The sequence below is a fragment of the Canis lupus genome, chromosome 1 (assembly GCF_011100685.1).
Source record: "Canis lupus familiaris isolate Mischka breed German Shepherd chromosome 1, alternate assembly UU_Cfam_GSD_1.0, whole genome shotgun sequence".
Lineage (NCBI taxonomy): Eukaryota > Metazoa > Chordata > Mammalia > Carnivora > Canidae > Canis > Canis lupus.
In genome coordinates this window covers 24,021,254-24,039,589 of record NC_049222.1, presented here as the reverse complement: position 1 = coordinate 24,039,589, position 18,336 = coordinate 24,021,254, and the positions used below count along the sequence as shown (strand labels likewise).

The 18,336-nt window shown below is 37.2% G+C and overlaps 1 protein-coding gene across 6 annotated transcripts in view; it reads left to right on the top strand.

Moving 5' to 3' along the window:
• SMAD4 (SMAD family member 4) overlaps positions 1-18,336 on the top strand; it is a 53,982-nt gene that overhangs the window by 1,550 nt on the left and 34,096 nt on the right. For 5 of the 6 annotated variants that reach the window (XR_005353474.1, XM_038525982.1, XM_038525980.1 and 2 more), the window contains exons 2-4: positions 14,157-14,536; positions 15,562-15,736; positions 16,181-16,210. Coding sequence is in view for 5 of the 6 variants with exons in the window: in XM_038525982.1 (XP_038381910.1) it covers positions 14,288-14,536; positions 15,562-15,736; positions 16,181-16,210 (454 nt within the window). In the remaining variant the exon portion in view is untranslated. Of the gene's footprint in view, positions 1-507; positions 673-14,156; positions 14,537-15,561; positions 15,737-16,180; positions 16,211-18,336 lie in introns of those variants that run through there. The other variant, XM_038525981.1, reaches the window with a different exon arrangement.

Sequence of the window (18,336 nt, the reverse complement as noted above, 5' to 3'; positions counted from 1 at the left end):
AGGTTGAGTAGTTTTTGTTGGAACAGACCGTGGAGTCTTAAGAGGAAATAAGGAAATCCACGCTTTGAAAAAGTAACGGGATTTAGGACGCAGCTGGGTGGGTGGGCCGCGGTGCCCGCGCCTGCCTTCCTGCACCTGCGCCGTGTTGCCCGCGAGCCTCTGAGCCTCCGAGGCGTGAGGACTTTTCCGTTAAGGACTTCTTATTTTTTCTTCTGAAAAGTTCTGATATGCCGAGTATGTGACATTTCAAGTTGTAAATGATGTGATTGACCTCTTAAAATATGACGTCCTGCTGCTGTTTCATGAGCTGTGACTTTGTTTCCCTAAACGGGTTTGTTACCAGAACCAACAGGACTCGCAGGGTTTTGGGGTCTAAAGGGGGTGATGAATTGTGTAGGTTTAAGTTGTCGGAATTAAACCTAAGAGCCTTTCTAGAGAAAATGGATAGAACCTTTCGTGGGTCTGTTAATAGAAGTGGCTTTTTCTTTGCTTTCCAGGTTTTTGGGTGAGGTTGCTTGAAGAGGCACTGCATCTTCTTAATTCTTTGATTTTCCGAGTAGGAGGGCCTGAGTGGAAGCTTCTCTGTTTAGCTGAGTGCCCGCCTTGTAAATCTCGAGCTTAGAAAAGAATTGCACGTCAGTTTGAGATTTGATGGAAATTTGGGCTGAGAAGGTGAATTTGAAATTTTTACATGGATCATTGGCCTTTTCTAATGGCTTTGCTGCTTGAAGCAATGCTGCTTACACTACGAAGCAGCAAATCTTCTAAAAACCTATGTATGTTTTATTCTGAGGCTACATTTTGGTTGAGCTGTTTATTTGTGTCTGAATTGTTTTTCTGCATTCCCCTTTAGACACCCCCCCCCCCCCATATTAAAGAGAAAAAAGCATTAAACTAATTTATGCTGCCCAGTCACACTCCAGCCCTCTGGCTTGGAAGCTGTTTTTTTCTGATTGAGCTGGTGTTATAACGTCATTAGACACTATCCTAATTGAGCTGTGAATTGCTGTGGCCTCTACTAGGGCTCTTAACCCTGCAGGATCTGTCCCGTTCATTTAAAACGCATTTTTAGTCCTGTCTAAAATTTTGCCTATTTTGTTGAGTACCTTTTTTTATGTTTAAAGTTATTTCAGTTCTATATTGTTCCCCTCTAGCTCATGCCTAACTTTTTCCCATCTTCCATCCAGTGATTTTGATAGTAAACAAGGCTTTAAACATCTTATGTTGGCCGTTTCGGTGCTCATTGTACATGTTTTGATTTCCTTTTTTTCTAGAAGATTGTGTGGTTAGGCAGAAATTTTTGTTTTGCTTAAGCGATGATGAAATGTTGACTCTGAATTGATGCTTAATCATGTGTAAAACTAACAACTAAAACAGTTCCGTTGATTTCATTATTTTCTACACTAAATGAAAGTTAAAGGACTTGGATCAGCGTAACACAGAATATAATATAACTGTTAAACTACCAAATTTTGGGCTTTTTACTCAACAGTTGATGAAGATTTGGTTGTTTTAAAAAGAAATTCAAACAGTTGATAAATATGTGTAGATATTTGAGTAACTTTCAGTATGATACTGCTTGCATCATAATATGACAAAACATATGCTTGGTAATGAGTCAGATTTAGAATTTTTGGATTTTATCCCTCATTTTAAAATGTGTAATTTTGGTGATGGGAAATGTGGCTGAATTCCAGTTTCTCAGGAACAAGGTATTTTAGGTTGTGTCACCTTGACATTATTTTCTGGTGTGATTGGCATCCAGGAAAATTTGTATTAACTATGAGAGTGGATAGAAACTAGGGTAGTGCTTACTTACATAAAACTAAGGTGGTAAGTGGTCAGAATCTTATAATTTAAGTCTTGATTATTTGCTACTGCAAATTATATCGTAGGTCAGATAGATAGCTACCAGAGACAGATTGTAAAGACTGTCTATTACGACATCTTAAAGTTGGTGATAATTGTAAATATATTTAAGTTCAAAGACACTATTTATTTACATTTTAAATGAAAATTGTTTGCACTTTGGGAAACTTGTACCTGTGTGGGATTCATGTTTGTTTGTTTGTTTGTTTAAGATTTTTATTTATTCATGAGAAAGAGAGGGGCAGAGACACAGGCCGAGTGAGAAGCAGGCTCCCTGCAGGGAGCCTGATGGGATCTATCCATCTATCTATCCCAGGATCCCGGAATCATGAGCTGAGCCAAAGGCAGTCACTCAGTCGCTGAGCCATCCAGGCGTCCCCGGAATTCATCTTTTTATTACTTTTTTACTCCCAAGGTTGAGGACAATGGTTTTCAACCTTGGCTGCATTTTGAAATCTTCTGGGAAGCTTTGCAAAATCTGGTGGCTGGATCCCACCTCCAGAAATTGTGATTCAGTGGGCCTGGGATGCAGCAAGATCAGAATTGAAGGTGGTTTAGCTATTGGGGTCCTGTAACTTTATATTTTGAACTATTTCTCTTGTGTTGGCTTTACATCGTTTAATACAATGATGTACATATGTACTGTGTAGTCATCTCACATCTAACTTAGTGGATCTCCTGAAGGTATTGCCACATTTGTCTTGCTTCATTGTTTGTCCCTTCATCTTCATTTGTTCCTCTCTCCCTTCTTTTCTCCTTTATTCATTTTTCATTTCATTTGAAATGTCTGGTAGCAGGTTTTAGGGACTTGTATTTCCCATGATAAGTTGGTATAGCATTACTATTCTAAATAGGAAGTTGATCTTTTTGTTTTTGTTTTTTTTAAAGTATTCTAAAAAGTTTACTTGGGCTCCTTTTGGAGACTTAGGACTTTAAGTGTCAAAATTAGCATCTAAACTCCAATGGAATTTGGTCTTCAAAGGGGGTTAATCTGCTTGGAAACCATAAAATTTTCTAGGCACCTGTTAACTGGTCACTTCACTGGTTCCTGAGAGGCAAGTTGCATTTAGCTTTTGGTGTCAGGAGTTAACTTACCCCCTGTGAGATGTTGCTCAGCAAGCCCAACTAGTTAGCATTTCTTTGGAAATCATCTAAGGAGAATATATTCAGTTTTCCATTTACATCAGCTGAAGTAGTTCCCAAGTGCTGGTTGAAGAGTAGTTGTATGGAGCATCTCTGGAAGAGTTTTGTTTTTCTTTTTTTCTTTTTTTTAATTTTTCTTTCCCCACATTTCATTCCAACACACATTCAGAGTGGGAATTGAATGGAGGAGGCATGGGAATCTTTATTATTGTTATTTTTATTTTATTTTATTTTATTTTTAAAGATTTTTTTAAATTTATTTATTCATGAGAGACACAGAGAGCGAGAGAGAGAGGCAGAGACAGGGCAGAGGGAGAAGCAGGCTCCATTCACGAAGCCCGATGTGGGATTCGATCCCAGGTCTCTGGGATCACGCCCAGAGCCAAAGGCAGACACTCAACCGCTGAGCCACCCCGGTGTCCCTATTGTTATTTTTAAAGTACTTCCTGATTTTAAAGGCTTTGGATATTTTACCCTTATTGCTTTAATAGGGGACAAGCTTTATTTTCCAGTCATTGGTGCACTGGAGTAATTTACTTAAAATCCATCAAACCCCAGGTTACATGTTTGGAATGCATATCACTTATTATTATTTTTTTTAACGCCCTGTTACTGAATATTTGTCTTTTGTAGTAAGGTATTATTTATTTTAATGTGGATGAATTTAGATATTTTTCAGGTCAAAAAGTATTTCTAAATGTAAAACTTAAGGATATTTATCAGTAATATTTGCTAGTGAATTCTAGAGCATATCAGCAGATACTAGTTATTGTAATAATTCAATCATCTGATGAGGGGATGACCAGAAGTAGTACTTAATGGGGTAAGATAAAACCAGGTATCATTGTACATAAATGCAGTACATCAGTGTCATAGATATGCCCCACTAAAGTAAAGGAAGAATTTTATGTGTAGAGATGCTGAAATTAAGCAGTTAGTTTAATAGTAAAGAAAAATGACATGACTTCTATGCAATTAGTCTTTTAATCAATTGCATATATTCATGATATTGTCAGTTATTTTACTATCTTTTGGTAATTTGTAAAGTGAGATGTGTAGACTAGCATAGACTAGATCAGTGCTTTGTAAAACTGACAGCCCCTCATACTCCTAGAGTGCCTTTTTTAAAGATAGGCCCCTACTCTTGATATACAGTTAGTAGGGCTGGGCTAATCTTCAGGGGATTCTGAAATACCTCTTTTGAAAGAATAAGCTAGATGAATTGATAGTTTCCTTCATTTCAGAGGTTGTATGACACTTATTTTTCAGTTATCAGTTATTAAAATTCACCTTAATTTTCTTTATTTTTATTTTTATTTTTTATTTATGATAGAGAAGGAGGCAGAGACACAGGCAGAGGGATAAGCAGGTTCCATGCAGGGAGCCCGACACGGGACTCCATCCCGGGACTCCAGGATCGCGCCCTGGGCCAAAGGCAGGCGCCAAACCGCTGAGCCACCCAGGGATCCCTGCACCTTAATTTTCAATCTTTAAGATAGTGTGTCCCATGGGGCACTTGCGCGGCTCAGGTGATTAAGCAGCTGCCTTCTACTCAGGTTGTGATCCTGGAGTCCTGGGATCCAGCCCCATGTCAGGGCTCCCTGCTCAGTGGGAAGTCTGCTTCTCCCTCTGCCTGTGTCTCTGCCTCCCTCTCTCTCTCTCTCTCATGAATAAATAAATAAATTCTTTTAAAAAATAAATAAAAAATAGTGTTTCCCAAAGTGTAGTCCACAGACTCCTGGGGTTCCGGTGACCCTTTCTTTTAAGAAGTTCTTGAAGTCAAGGTTATTTTCATAATAAAACATGTTACTTGGTGTTTTTCTGTGTTGACATCTGCTCTGATAGTGAAGAACCAGTGTTGGGTGGTAAACCATTGGCACCTTAGCATGAATCAAAGTAGTGGCATCAAACTGTATGAATCTTTACTGTGTTATTCACAGCTAAACACATAATAACCATTTGAAAAAATGTTTCACTTAAGAATATCCTTGGTGAAGCAGTAAAAAGTTTTATTTTAAAAATCTCCACTGTGGAGTGCATATCTTTTTTAATATTCAGTGTGATTAAATGGAAGTGTGCATAAAGTAGTTCTTCTGCACATCCAAGTACAAGGTTCATCTCTAGGAATAGTCCTTGTGTGGTTGGTTGAACTGCAAGGTAAATTAGCTGCTTTTTAATGAAATACCACTCTTATTTTTACATAAGAGAACGATTGATAGATGAGCCGTAGTTTCTCAGACTTGGATATTTGGCAGGCATTTTCTTGAAAATTAGTAGAGTGGGCCTGACACTCAAGGAGAATAACTAGTTGTTGCCAGTGATAAAATCTGATCTTTCAAGTGAAAATTTTAGATTTGAAAATTTGCGTGTGCCACATGGGCTTGCCAAATGCATTATACTTAAAGATTTTTCTGAGGAGATTGGTGGTGGTATTAATGAATGTGATTTTAAAAAAACATATATTGTGTAAGGAAATGTGTCAGCATTTGGAAGATCTGTATAATTCATTGAACCAGTATTTTTCAGTGGTCAGTGCATGATGTTACAAAATCATCCATTCAAAGTACAGTATACACCCTTGGATCTTTATATAACAGCCAAGAAGTTCATTGATAGCAGTTTCAGATTCCATGTTGCAGCTAACCTTTAAAGATTGCCAGTTGTTGCATTTTGGTGTTGAATAAAAGACGAATAACTCTTATTATCTAAAAAAGCCATTAAAATATTCCTCTCTTTTCCTAGTATGTATGTATATGAGGCACGTGTTCTTCATGTACTTTGACTGACACAACATATCACAACAGCTTGAATGCAGAAGCAAATATGAGAATCCAGCTGTCTTCTTTTAAGTCATGCATTAAAGAAATTAGCAAAAATGGAAAACAATGCCGCTCTGAATACTGATATTTTTGTTTGTTTTGGAAAGTAATTATTTTTTCATAAAATATTAATTATATTAACATTATTTTAAATTAATTTAATAAAATACATATTTAAACATCTTTTAGATTTTAGAACATAAAAGCTATTTGGAATTCTCAGTAATTAAGAATGTAAATAAGGAGACCTGAATTAGATAATTTGATAACTGCTATTTTAAAGTAACTAATTATCTGTATTATTAACTATTGAGTGGTTCCAATTTTTATGTGGTTTGTATTATATCACTGTTATTTCTGAGAATGTTAATTTTTGTCCAGTGATTATATACTAGGAAACATGTAGCAGTCTAACTCTTGTCAAAAGGGGACTTCATTGGCTTGATCTGGAAATATAGCTGGCCTCAGAGTGCTGGATCCTGGGTCACAACCAGCCAGTATCATCAGGACTCTTTGACTTGGCTTTGCTTTCCTTTCTGTTAGTTTAAGTCTCAGGTCAGCTCCACGCTACTCCTAGTGTCAAGTCCAGCAGAGAGAGATTTTTTTTTTCCCCCTCGGTAATTCCAGCAGAGCTGTCCTGGAACTGTGTCATTGACTGGACTTGGGTCCAGTACCATCTTTCAAACAACTACTGTAGCTGGGAGGTGACTCTTGTTAAGCTGGGGATTGTCTCACTACCTGGATGGGGAGATTTTCCTTTTTTTTTTTAAAGATTTTATTTATTTATGAGAGACACACAGAGAGAGGCAGAGACACAGGCAGAGGGAGAAGCAGGGTCCCTGCAAGGAGCCCGATGCAGGACACAATCCCAGATCCTGGATCATGCCCTGAGTCGAAGGCAGACACTCAACCACTGAGCCACCCGCGCGTCTCAGGATGGGGAGATTTTCTTTAGAAGACAAAAAACAGGTGTCACTTAGAGGACTTTATTGATTCTCCTTTTTAGCAACCTCTAATTTATGAATCCAGAAAAATGTTGGGGCTTTTGTTTTGTTTTGTTTGTTGCTTAAATAACAGAAACTTATTTTCTCACAGTTCTGGAGGCTGGAAGACCAAGATCAAAGTGTCAGCAGGGTTGATTTCTTCTGTGGTTTATCTCCTTGGCTTGCAGATGGCTCTATCCTCTACCTTGTGATAGAGACCTTCAAATGGTCTTCTCTCTGTATATGTCTGTGTCCTGATCTCTTCTTGTAAGGACACCACTCATGTTAGATCAGGGTCCACCCTAATCATCTCATTTAAATTAACCTCTTTAAAGCTTTGTCTCTAAATATAATCACATTCTGAAAGAGTACTGAGGGTTAGAGCTTCAACATAGCGATTTTGGTGAGGTTCAGGGGACATTTCAGCCTGTAACACCCTATCAATAACTGTATTTGAAACTCTGATATGAAATACTCAGATCAGGCACATCTTCTGCTCCTTCTGAGATTCTCTTAATGCTCTTGCCTCCCAGATCATTAGCAGTTTTTTCTGTTTTAGTTGCTGCTCTCATCTTCCTCTTCTGTTTGTGACTGCATGGCTCTACCACCTGGAGGTTACTAGTCTTTGGGCCTGCTGCACAGCCAGACTGACCAGTCACCCCTCTGAGTTCTGGCCCCTCTCCCTCCTTGGGACCTGGATGAGATGCTGTGTGGTAGGGCATGGGATCTCGTTTCTGGTGCAGCAACCAAAGGAGCCAGATGACGCAACCCAGAAATGCAGAGGAGTTAAGTCCCCATTGAAGCAAGCTTTTTTTTTTTTTTTTTTTTTTTAGATTTCATTTATTTATTTGAGAGAGAGCAAGAGAGTATAAGCAGGGGGAGCGGCAGAGGGAGTGGGAGAAGCAGACTCCCAGCTGAGCAGGGAGGCTTGACACAGGGACCCTAGGATCATGACCTGGGCCAAAGGCAGACGCTTAACCGACTCAGCCACCCAGGTACCCCAGCAAACTTCTTTTTTAGTTGAGGTATAATTGAAGTATACAGTATCCTATTAGTGTTGGGTGTATATGATGGTATTTTGATATTCTTATATGTTACAAAATTACCCCCAGAGTAAGTCTAGTTACAAAGTTGGTTTTAAAATAAGATTATTTAAGGTGAAGCCTGGTAACACCAATATGACACTTACACAAGACCTATGGGTGAAGAAGCAGCATATGTCTAAATTTGTCCCTTGTAGTTCATCTTGAAAGTTAACACAAAAACATCCTTTTTTTGTTTGATTGTATCACTGCATCTCAGATTTTATAATCATTAATATCTGTGCACATAATCCTTTATCCTCTTGGGAATGCATCTCCAGTTACCTTCAGTTTAAGGAACCCCAATTTTCAAACTTTCCTCTGTTTAGAATCTAGGCTGTGACTTCTGCTATAGGCAGTTAAACTAAGCCTGGACACCTTTATATGTTTTCTGCTTGTAAGCCTGTACTTAGAATTTCTATCTAGTGATATTTCATCAGACCAGGTTTTTTTTTTTTTCTTGTTAAACATAAACGCTTATCTCGTACTTCTATTAAGTAGCTTATTGATTTGATCAAAATACCTATAACTTCTAGAAAATATAGTTGTATGTTTTACATATATAATATTTCTGATAATTCAAAAGTAAACAGACATCTGAGAAATTAAACAAGGTCAACGTTTGTTAATTTAAGTTTATGAATCCCCATGAGAACCTCTCAAGCCAGCACTCAACGTTTTCAATTTTAGAGAGTTTGATTGTTTGTTCCTTCCCTCCTTCCCTTGAGAGAGCATGTGCACATGCGTGCTGGGGGGAAGGACAGAGAGGAAGAGAGAGTCCCAAGCAGACTCCTTGCTGAGAGCAAAGCCCTACATGTGGCTCCATCGCAATCCTGAGATCACAGCCTAAGTGGAAACCAAGAGTGACTTGGTTTGTTACTTTTAAAATCTTTTATTTTTCTTCATCATTTCCTTAACTAGGAAATAGGTTTTCTTGACTATTCCTTCCTTTTTTTTTTTTTTTAAAGATTTTATTTATTTCGTCATGAGACACACACACACGCACACACACACACACACACACACAGGCGGAGACACAGGCAGAGGGAGAAGCAGACTCCATGCAGGGAGCCCGATATGGGGCTCAATCCCAGGTCCCCAGGATCAGGCCCTGGGCTGAAGGCGGCGCTGAGCCATCCGGGCTGCCCCATTTCTTTCTTTTCACCTCGATACTTAGTTGATGAAAAAAATCTATCCTACCTAGAAATACTGGTTCCTTCTTTGTTTCCATTGCCCATGCCCCTAATCTAGGCCCTATCACTTTTTTGATCACTGTCTCCTAACAAGTTTTGTTTCTCTTTCCAAAGCTATTCTCCACGCTTTCCTTATAGTTCTCTTTCTAATGCAAATCTAATGCCCTTATTCCTTGCTTTTTCCTATGATGAACCTACTCTAGACAAAACATCTGTACTCTTATCCCACTGCTTTTCCTGATTTTCCTTCAGCCTGGCAAATTCTTATTCACATATTCATATAATGTGGCAGTTATTAATATTATTCCACCAGTATTCTGATGGCTCCCTTCTGGCACATGGTAGTACTACGCTTCTCCATCTCCCTCCCTCACATTGAAATTAGGCGTGGCTCAGGGGATCTCAGCTTCAGCACTATTGACATTTTGGGCTGGCTAAATTTTTGTTGTGGGGTGCTGTCCTGTGCATTGCAGGATGTTTAGCAGCAGCTCTAGCCTTTACCCACTTGATACCTGTAGTTCTCTGCTTTCCACCTCTCCATTCCAGTTGTGACTATCAAAAATGTCTTCAGGGATCCCTGGGTGGCAGCGGTTTGGCGCCTGCCTTTGGCCCAGGGCGCGATCCTGGAGACCTGGGATTGAATCCCACGTCTGGCTCCCGGTGCATGGAGCCTGCTTCTCCCTCTGCCTATGTCTCTGCCTCTCTCTCTCTCTCTGTATGACTATCATAAATAAATAAAAATTAAAAAAAAATGTCTTCAGATATTGCCAAAAGTCCCCTGAGGGACAGTTTTCCTGGTTGACAACTACTGGCATGGCCATATGACGTTGGCCAATCAAATATGAGCAGAAGCGATAGACTTTAAAAGACAGTGCAGGAGTTATCCTGTCTTTTCCCTTGCCATTTGAGGACTGTGAGGTGATGGAGCCTTTGTTAACCTAATTCCTGAAAGATGATAGTTGGCAGTGATCTGTATATCTGTGACAGATGTAGAGTTTACCTTATGTATGAAATAGACCTTTGCTTTAAGCTACTGTTATTTTTGGGTTTGGTTGTTGCTGCAGTGAAGCCTAGCCTAGCCTGACTGATACATCGTGGCAATCTTACCTCTTGACTTCCCATGCTTTCTCATTGATACAGTCCTGGATCACTTTAATACCTACCTCTAGTGTCATAATAAGTTTGTATCTTCTAGATTAGTGGTTTGCAATGGAGTAAGTACTGTACTTTTAGGGAAGTTGTAGAAATTAGAGGAGCTTTGGTAGATAGGTGCAGGGATGCCATCCTATAGTGAGGGACTGTGAAGAATTATCATGCATCGCATAAACACTTCCACATGCCCCAGAAATTCATGTAGGAGGAAAACATACAATTAGCTATTATCTAATTTCATCTTAATATATACTCATTTTTTTCAGGAATTAAGTTTCTCTTAATTCTTAAGTTGACGTTTTTTGTTTGGAACTTTATCAAGAATTCACCATTTGGGGAAATCCATGTCACCATCTGCAGTTCCATTGTGCTATTTGAGTTGCCAAAACAACACACCTGTCCTGGAAGATCTGAATTCGTCATAATTATGCTGTCATAATTATGATGATCCCGAATACAAGTGCAAGTATCATGCCTGAGCAACTTTTTTTTAAGTAGGCTCCATGCGCAGGGCTTGAACTCACGACCCTAAGATCAAGGCCTGAGCATTTTTATTGAAATGCACACTTTATTATATATTAATCTTTTTCTCCATTATATTACAACTAAGGCATCATTAAATTTTTAAATATGTGTAATTATGTTAGAACTTTGTTTCAGAATGGCTAAGAGGGGATGATATAAATTACTTGTTACAAAAATGGGATGTTTGTCTGATAGAGTACCACTTTCTCATTGTGTGCTACTTGTTTTTTGTATCAGACTGCTTTGCACATATTAGTAGATACAGTGTTTGTTGAGTTGGTCAATTTATGGTTCCCAGATTGCTTTTATGTACAGTGTTGCATTTGGTTACTACCATAGAGAATCTGTAAAGTTGGCAAGGCAGATCTCATTTTACAGAGAGAATTGAAATACATAGTAAGGTGGCCTGTCATACTGCTAGAGTTTTAATCAGAACTTACGGATTTATTTATACCATTCTAGTACTTTTATCTATCATTGCATTCCATTCTTTTTTAAGATTTTATTTATTTGAGAGAGAGAGAGAGGCAGCAGGAGCAGAAGGAGAGGGAGAAGCTGACTCCCCATTGATTGGGTAACCTGACTGTGAGGACTCTGAGCTTGATCCCGGGACCCTGAAATCATGACCTGAGCTGAAGTCAGATGCCTCTCCGACTGAGTCACCCAAGAGTTCCAATCATTGCATACCACTCTTAGAAAATTATTACCTAGAGCCATTTAATGTAGGGAAACACCTATATACCTCTGTTGGTATTATTTTTTTATGCAGGGAACTTTATGTTTCAGGCACTTGTAGTCATGGGAGTACAACAGCATAAAGTCAAGAACGTGGTATTTAAGTGAGGACATTTTTATCAGTTTTCAAAGAAGTGTGCAATTAAGACAGTTTCTAAGATACCTTAGGCTCCCAAATACCTTAAGTTTTAGGGATGGTATCATCTGAGTGTGGTGAAGTAGTTAACACTCAACCACTGTAATTACATTTTAAATTAGTAAATCTTTTGGAAAGTAGTATCAGAAATGAATTCAACAAAAATATGTATATTATTTAAAATTCGTTGCAAGGAAATGCCACAGAATAAAAAAGCTATAGTCAATCCGTGTTTGCCTTGTATGTGTCAGGAACTGTGCATGGTGCTGGGAATTTGTAAGGTGGGAAAGTTTTGCTGTTTTCTTGAACTTCTAGATTTGTGGCAACAGAGCATGAGACAAGTACATAATCAAATAACTGTAATATGATGTATTGAGCTGTAATTGGGGTGTGTTTTAAATTTGAGGGAGGGGATCAATTACCAGAGAATACACAGTAAACACACCAGGAAAGTTTTTCTTCTGGATTGGGGGTGTAGGAAAGAGACATTTAGGCTGTGTTTCAAAGGACAACTAGGATAAAATGAGACTGGATGTTTTACTTTCCAATCCCGGGTGGTTGAGTGGAATTAATGTTTCACAAGTAAAGGTCATCAGAAGAGGCTTTGGTAGAGACTGATGAGTTAGGTTTTTGTTTTTCGGTTTTTTAGTAAGCTCTGTGCCCAGTGTGGGGCTTGAACCCACAACCCCGAGATCAAGAGTGGCTTGCTCTACCTACTAGGCTAGCCAGGCACCCCAGGGGGGATAGATTTTTAATGATTCAAGTAAATAGCAAAAGAAAATAAAAGAATAAGTATGGAATACAGTATCCTCAACAAACAAAAAACCAATTCAGCATATAGTATAGCCTCCATTCCTGCTTTATCTCATTTATTCTTAAGCTGAAGACCTTTCCTTATTCCATGTGTGATCTTAAGGTTAGATAAGTTACTTTAGTTTTGAACATATTGAATGGATTCTTTATTAATATTCATTTTCTATATTTTGATTTGTTTTGAAAATAATTTACCTTACTGCTTTTACAGGTAAAATCTTCTAAGGAATTCAGTGGCCTCCTATTTTAATAATAACTTTATTAATATATACTTTACATACTTTAAAATTCACTCTTTAAAAGCATATAAATGTTTTTCACTATAGTGGCAGAGTTGTGCAACCATCCCCATCATCAATTTTAGAACATTTCATTACCCCCAAAAGAAACTCCATACCTGTTAGTGGTCGCTTCTTGTTTTCCTTCCCCCTAGCCTCTGGCAAACACTGATCTGCTTTTTCTTTGTATGCCTTTGCCTGTACTGATATTTCTTATAAATGGGATTATACAATATATGGCCTTTTCTGACTGACTTTTTATTTTTTCCTTTTTAAAGATTTTATTAGAGGACAAAGAGACAGAGCCTGAGGAGAAGGGAGGAGGCAGAGGGAAAGGGAGAGGGAGAAGTGGACTCCTTGCTGAGCAGGGAGCCTGATGCGGGGCTGGATCCCAGGGCCCCCCGAGTTCATGACCTGAGCTGAAGGCAGACACTTACCCCGCGGAGCCACCCAGGCGCCCCATTGTGACTGGCTTTTTTTCCCCTTAGCATGTTTTCAAGGTTCATCCATGTTGTAGCATATATTAGTACTTCATTCTTTTTTATGACCGAATATTATTACGTTTTGTGGATATACTCATTTGTCTAGTCCTCAGTTAGTGGCGTTTGTACTGTACCTTCTGGCTGTTAGGAATGGTACTGCCGTGAACAGTTATGTACCTGTTTCTGTGTGGACATGGGTTTTCAGTAATCTTGGGTAGAATTGCTAGGAGTGGAATTCCTAGGTCATATAGTAACTCTGTGTTTAACATTTTGAGGAATTTCATTTTGCAGTCCCACCAGCAGTGGATGAGGGCTTCATTTCTCCGCTTCCTCGCAAATACCCATATTGTCTGCCCTTTTGATTTAATTGATTAATTTGATTTATCTCCTTGTGGTTTTGATTTGCATTTCCCTAATGACTAGTGATGTTTGAGCATCTTTCATACGCTTATTGGCCATTCTTCGGAGAAATGGCTATTAAAATACTTTGCCCATTTAAAAATTTGTATTCATCTTTTTATTCTTTCATTGGTCTCTTTAGAAAGATGGGTGTTTTTTAACTTATAAACAGCATTTTGTAACAGGTGATATTAAATTTTTCATGTGCATTAATGGTGGACTTTTAGGTTTAATTAGCTGTTAAGCATATTTTTAAAGTGCTGATCTTCATTAGTGATCGTTTTTAAAGTTTTGCTAAGATTTAACTTTAGAGTGACTAGTTCAGTCCACAGGACTTGATTGAGCGTGCCCTTATAATAACAAGACTAACTTTAATAATTTTTTGGAATGTCAAAAACAGTAACATTTTATTTAAAAAGCTAAGCACCAAATTTAAATTCTGTGCACTGACTGAGTCTTTGACTTAACTGGAGCAATTCCATCTTTTCCCAAGTAGTTGAATTTACTTTGTGAAATGTGTTTTAATGTCTATGTCTCTTTTTTTTAGGTTATCCTGAGTACCACATGCCTAATAATTTTCCTTGGAACGCTAGCCATTGTTTTTCACTGCCTCGAAAAGATCAAAATTTCTCCGGAAATTGGAGACATATTTGATTTAAAAGAAATAAACTTTAACAAATGGACAATATGTCTATTACAAATACACCAACAAGTAATGATGCCTGTCTGAGCATTGTACATAGTTTGATGTGCCATAGACAAGGTGGAGAGAGTGAAACATTTGCAAAAAGAGCAATTGAAAGTTTGGTAAAGAAGCTGAAGGAGAAAAAAGATGAATTGGATTCTTTAATAACAGCTATAACTACAAATGGAGCTCATCCTAGCAAATGTGTTACCATACAGAGAACATTGGATGGGAGGCTTCAGGTTAGTCCTGTTTGAGAGTTTTTCTCTATCTTTTGTAGTGGCAGATTAAAAAATTCTTGCTTCCTTTAAAGTTACTATTGGATAATTTAATATTTGTTCCATCTCTTCAGATACTGTACATCAGGTACTATACCAATATGCATTATGGGAATGTAATAATAAAGATATATCTTAAAAAGTTTTTTAGTGTTCTAAGAAAAAAATTCCATGTAGAAAATTTGGAAAATAAAAAAGCAGAAGAAACCCTTGCCTTTTAGCACTTTGGTATTCATCTTTGCAGCTTTTTTTCTTTTTGAGCGTATTTTATGTACATTTAAAAAACTGAGTTATACTTGGTCTTTTTATAGTTTAGAAATCTGATATTGTAGGTTTGGTACTTTTATATGAAAAAGACTCTAAAAGAATGTAAGCATTTCTTTAAAACTCAGAGTTAAAAGGCTTATATTTTATAAAAGTTTAAAATTTTTCATTTTCATTGATTACATTTTTTATAGAACTACACGTATCTCCTGTGCTGAATATTTTTAAAGAAACATACAGAAATATTAAGTCATTAGATTTAAACACTTTGTTTCAAGGTTTTTAAGAATGGTTACTTCAACAACTCATATTTTTTTTTGCATTTTAAAAACCCAAGCACAGGTCTTGAAAAATACCTTTGTTCATAAATGTTTCTCCTTTATGATAGAGATTATGATACTGATTTTGTAGGATTGTAAAAATTAAATGAGAACATATGTAAAATGCCTTGTTAAACGTGTGATGTATAACTGATGATCAATAAATGATCATTTAGGGCAGCCCGGATGGCTCAGCAGTTTAGCGCCGCCTTCAGCCAGGGCCTGATCCTCAAGACCCGGGATCAAGTCCCATGTCAGGCTCCCTGCATAAAGCCTGCTTCTCTCTCTGCCTGTGTCTCTGCCTCTCTCTCTCTCTCTCTCTCTCTGTCTCTCTGTGTGTGTGTCTCATGAATAAATAAATAAAATCTTTTAAAAAATCTATAAGTGATCATTTATATTTCTTAGGTGGCTGGTCGGAAAGGATTTCCTCATGTGATCTATGCTCGTCTCTGGAGGTGGCCTGATCTTCATAAAAATGAACTCAAACATGTTAAATATTGTCAGTATGCATTTGACTTAAAATGTGATAGTGTCTGTGTGAATCCATATCACTATGAACGAGTTGTATCACCTGGAATTGGTAAGTAGACTTTGCTTTTATCTTCAGATGCATGAAGGGAAAAGTTCTTGATACTGTTTTAATTTTTCTATGCCAAATTATAAATTTGGATAGAGCCAGGACTTCAGCTAAGGTTAAGAATCAGATATTTTTAATGAAATATAAATATTTAAATTTAAACTTTAGAATAGACTTGTATTTTGACTGCTAAAACTAAGTATACACTATAGTTCATGTTCTGCTCATCTAGAATATTGGTTTTGAAAAATAAGGTGGAAGGCATTATAGAATTGAATAGTTTATGTATCGTCAGATAGCATTTACACTACTACTCTTGAGTTGAAATGGTTTGTGAAGTGTTGAATCTCTGGGTTAAATTTATACTTTGTAATTTTAAATACAGTGGAAAATATTTTCATGGTAATGATTAATGTTTCATTTTCTTTTCCCTTTTAAAAAATTAAGATCTCTCAGGATTAACACTGCAGAGTAATGGTAGGTAATCTGTTTCTTGTAACTTTCTCTGTCTTCTTTATCCTGTTCCCTCTATTTTTTATTGACCTAAAATTAGTTTGTATGGATGCTGGTAATATTTACAAGAAAAATACTTACTGCTTTGGAAATCCAGTTCTTTGGGAGCACACATCAGTATTTAAAACTGAATTTAAATAGCCTGGTGGTTTGTTGAACTACCATTTATGCACTGGAGTGACCTAAAAAATATGATAGGGGAATATAAAACATATGAAGAAAGAATATTTTTTGAATTGATAAAAACTGATCATTTTGGAAGAAAATCTTACAGAGCCAATTTAAATGAATATAAATACCTATAATGTTTGGTAATTTGGAGTCATATATAGCATGTCCTTTAAGAAATACTAATATTCTAATTTTTCTTTGTTTTTCCCTATTTTTTATGAATGATAATTTTAAGCATGATTTAAAACTACATATGTTAATATTTTTTTCTTGTTACATTTTTGAGTAAATGAAACAAGGCTACTTTAACTTTCATAGATTATCTAATTCTCTTTTAAAAGAGCATGTTTTGAGGTAGGGAAATGAAATCAATGAGGGGTGGTGTTTTTTAGTGTAATATTTGAGAACAGAGATCTGTTGAAACTTTAGTTTTATTACTTAGAATATGAACTAAAATTTTTGTAAGCAGTTAATTTGAAGAGAAACTCTGATAAAGAACCACCATTATCTTAGAAAGATGTGCAGTTGTTCTGGAGGAACAGTGGGTTGGTACTTGTTGCAGAATCTTAGAGGTGGGTCAGAAATACATCTAACCTTAAACAAAATTTTGGAAGAGCTTGAAAGTCTACTTGTTTTTATAGTTCACCTTTCTTCCATGTCGCTATAATAGAGGAAGACTCCAGTCCCTTTTGGTACTTGTTACTGGTTAGTAGGTTTCTGAAAACATGGATTGGTAATGTGGTAGTGGTCTGGAAGGGTAGCTCTAAGATTGGTTTAAGTCTTGCCTCTTTACTACAATTTACATTAATATTAGTCTTCTTTTTTCTTTGAAAGTAAATACCCTTCAGATCTTCACCATTCTCCACCCATGCTTTTGGAGAATTAAAGTATTTAGCTCAGCAGGGGTTAAGGATTGGGGGACTCTAGTGATATCTATATCAGAATCTCCTTAGTGGGAGTGGTTGTGAGGAGATCCAGTTTTGAAGACTCATTACACTCCCCCCTTATCCTAACATGTTGCTGTTATGAGTAGCTATCTTTGGTCATCTTTGGTCAGATTGTGTGTGGGGGTGATAGGCTCTTTTTAGTAGCTCTAAGGGTTGTTTTAGCCTTGCACATCCCCCTAGTGGTGGTTTGTAAAGGCCAGTTTCAGTGGCTTATTTCCTTAAAAAACAACAGGTGTTTTCCACATCCCCATCTAGATTTGGACAGAGTAATAATATAAAGCCAGGTAAAGAAAAAGTTAAGAAAATGGGATAACTCCTTCACTTTTGAGTTGGAATCTTAGGGTAATCATTTCCAGCCTATTTCATATCTTCTGTGAAGCTTTCCATGACCACATCAGTCTGCATATTCATTTTAAGAGATGTTTAGTGAGCATGTATTGCTTGGTACTGTGTTAGGATCTAGGGACGATAGGATAAGTAAGGTGTGTTTTCTCCACACTAGGTAGCTAATAGTTTAGTGGAGGAAAGACAAAGTAAATAAGACAGCAATAGCATCAGACGAGTGCTGTGCTCTGCCTGCTGGTGGGGATAAGAACACTGACTTGGGGTGAGTCCAGTGGCTTCAGCTTTTCTGTCCCTTATACATTTCTTACCCCTCATAAAATATTTTACAGTTATATGTATGACTGCTGTAAAAGTATGGTTAAAGCATAACAGCTGATACTTGATAAGTACAGACTTTTTGTCCAGAACTGAGCTGTACGAGTTACAAGTATTGCTTCATTGTTCTCGTTATACTCCCACATGGAAGGTGGCATTATCTACGCTTGATGAGATGAAGATCATGATAGACAGGAGGAGCTGGAGTAATGTGTCCTCGATATTAGATATTTAAACAATAAAAAAATATTGGAAAAAAATATTGTAGTATAAGTTCCATGAAAGAAATTTTTCTTTTCTTTATTCATGTGT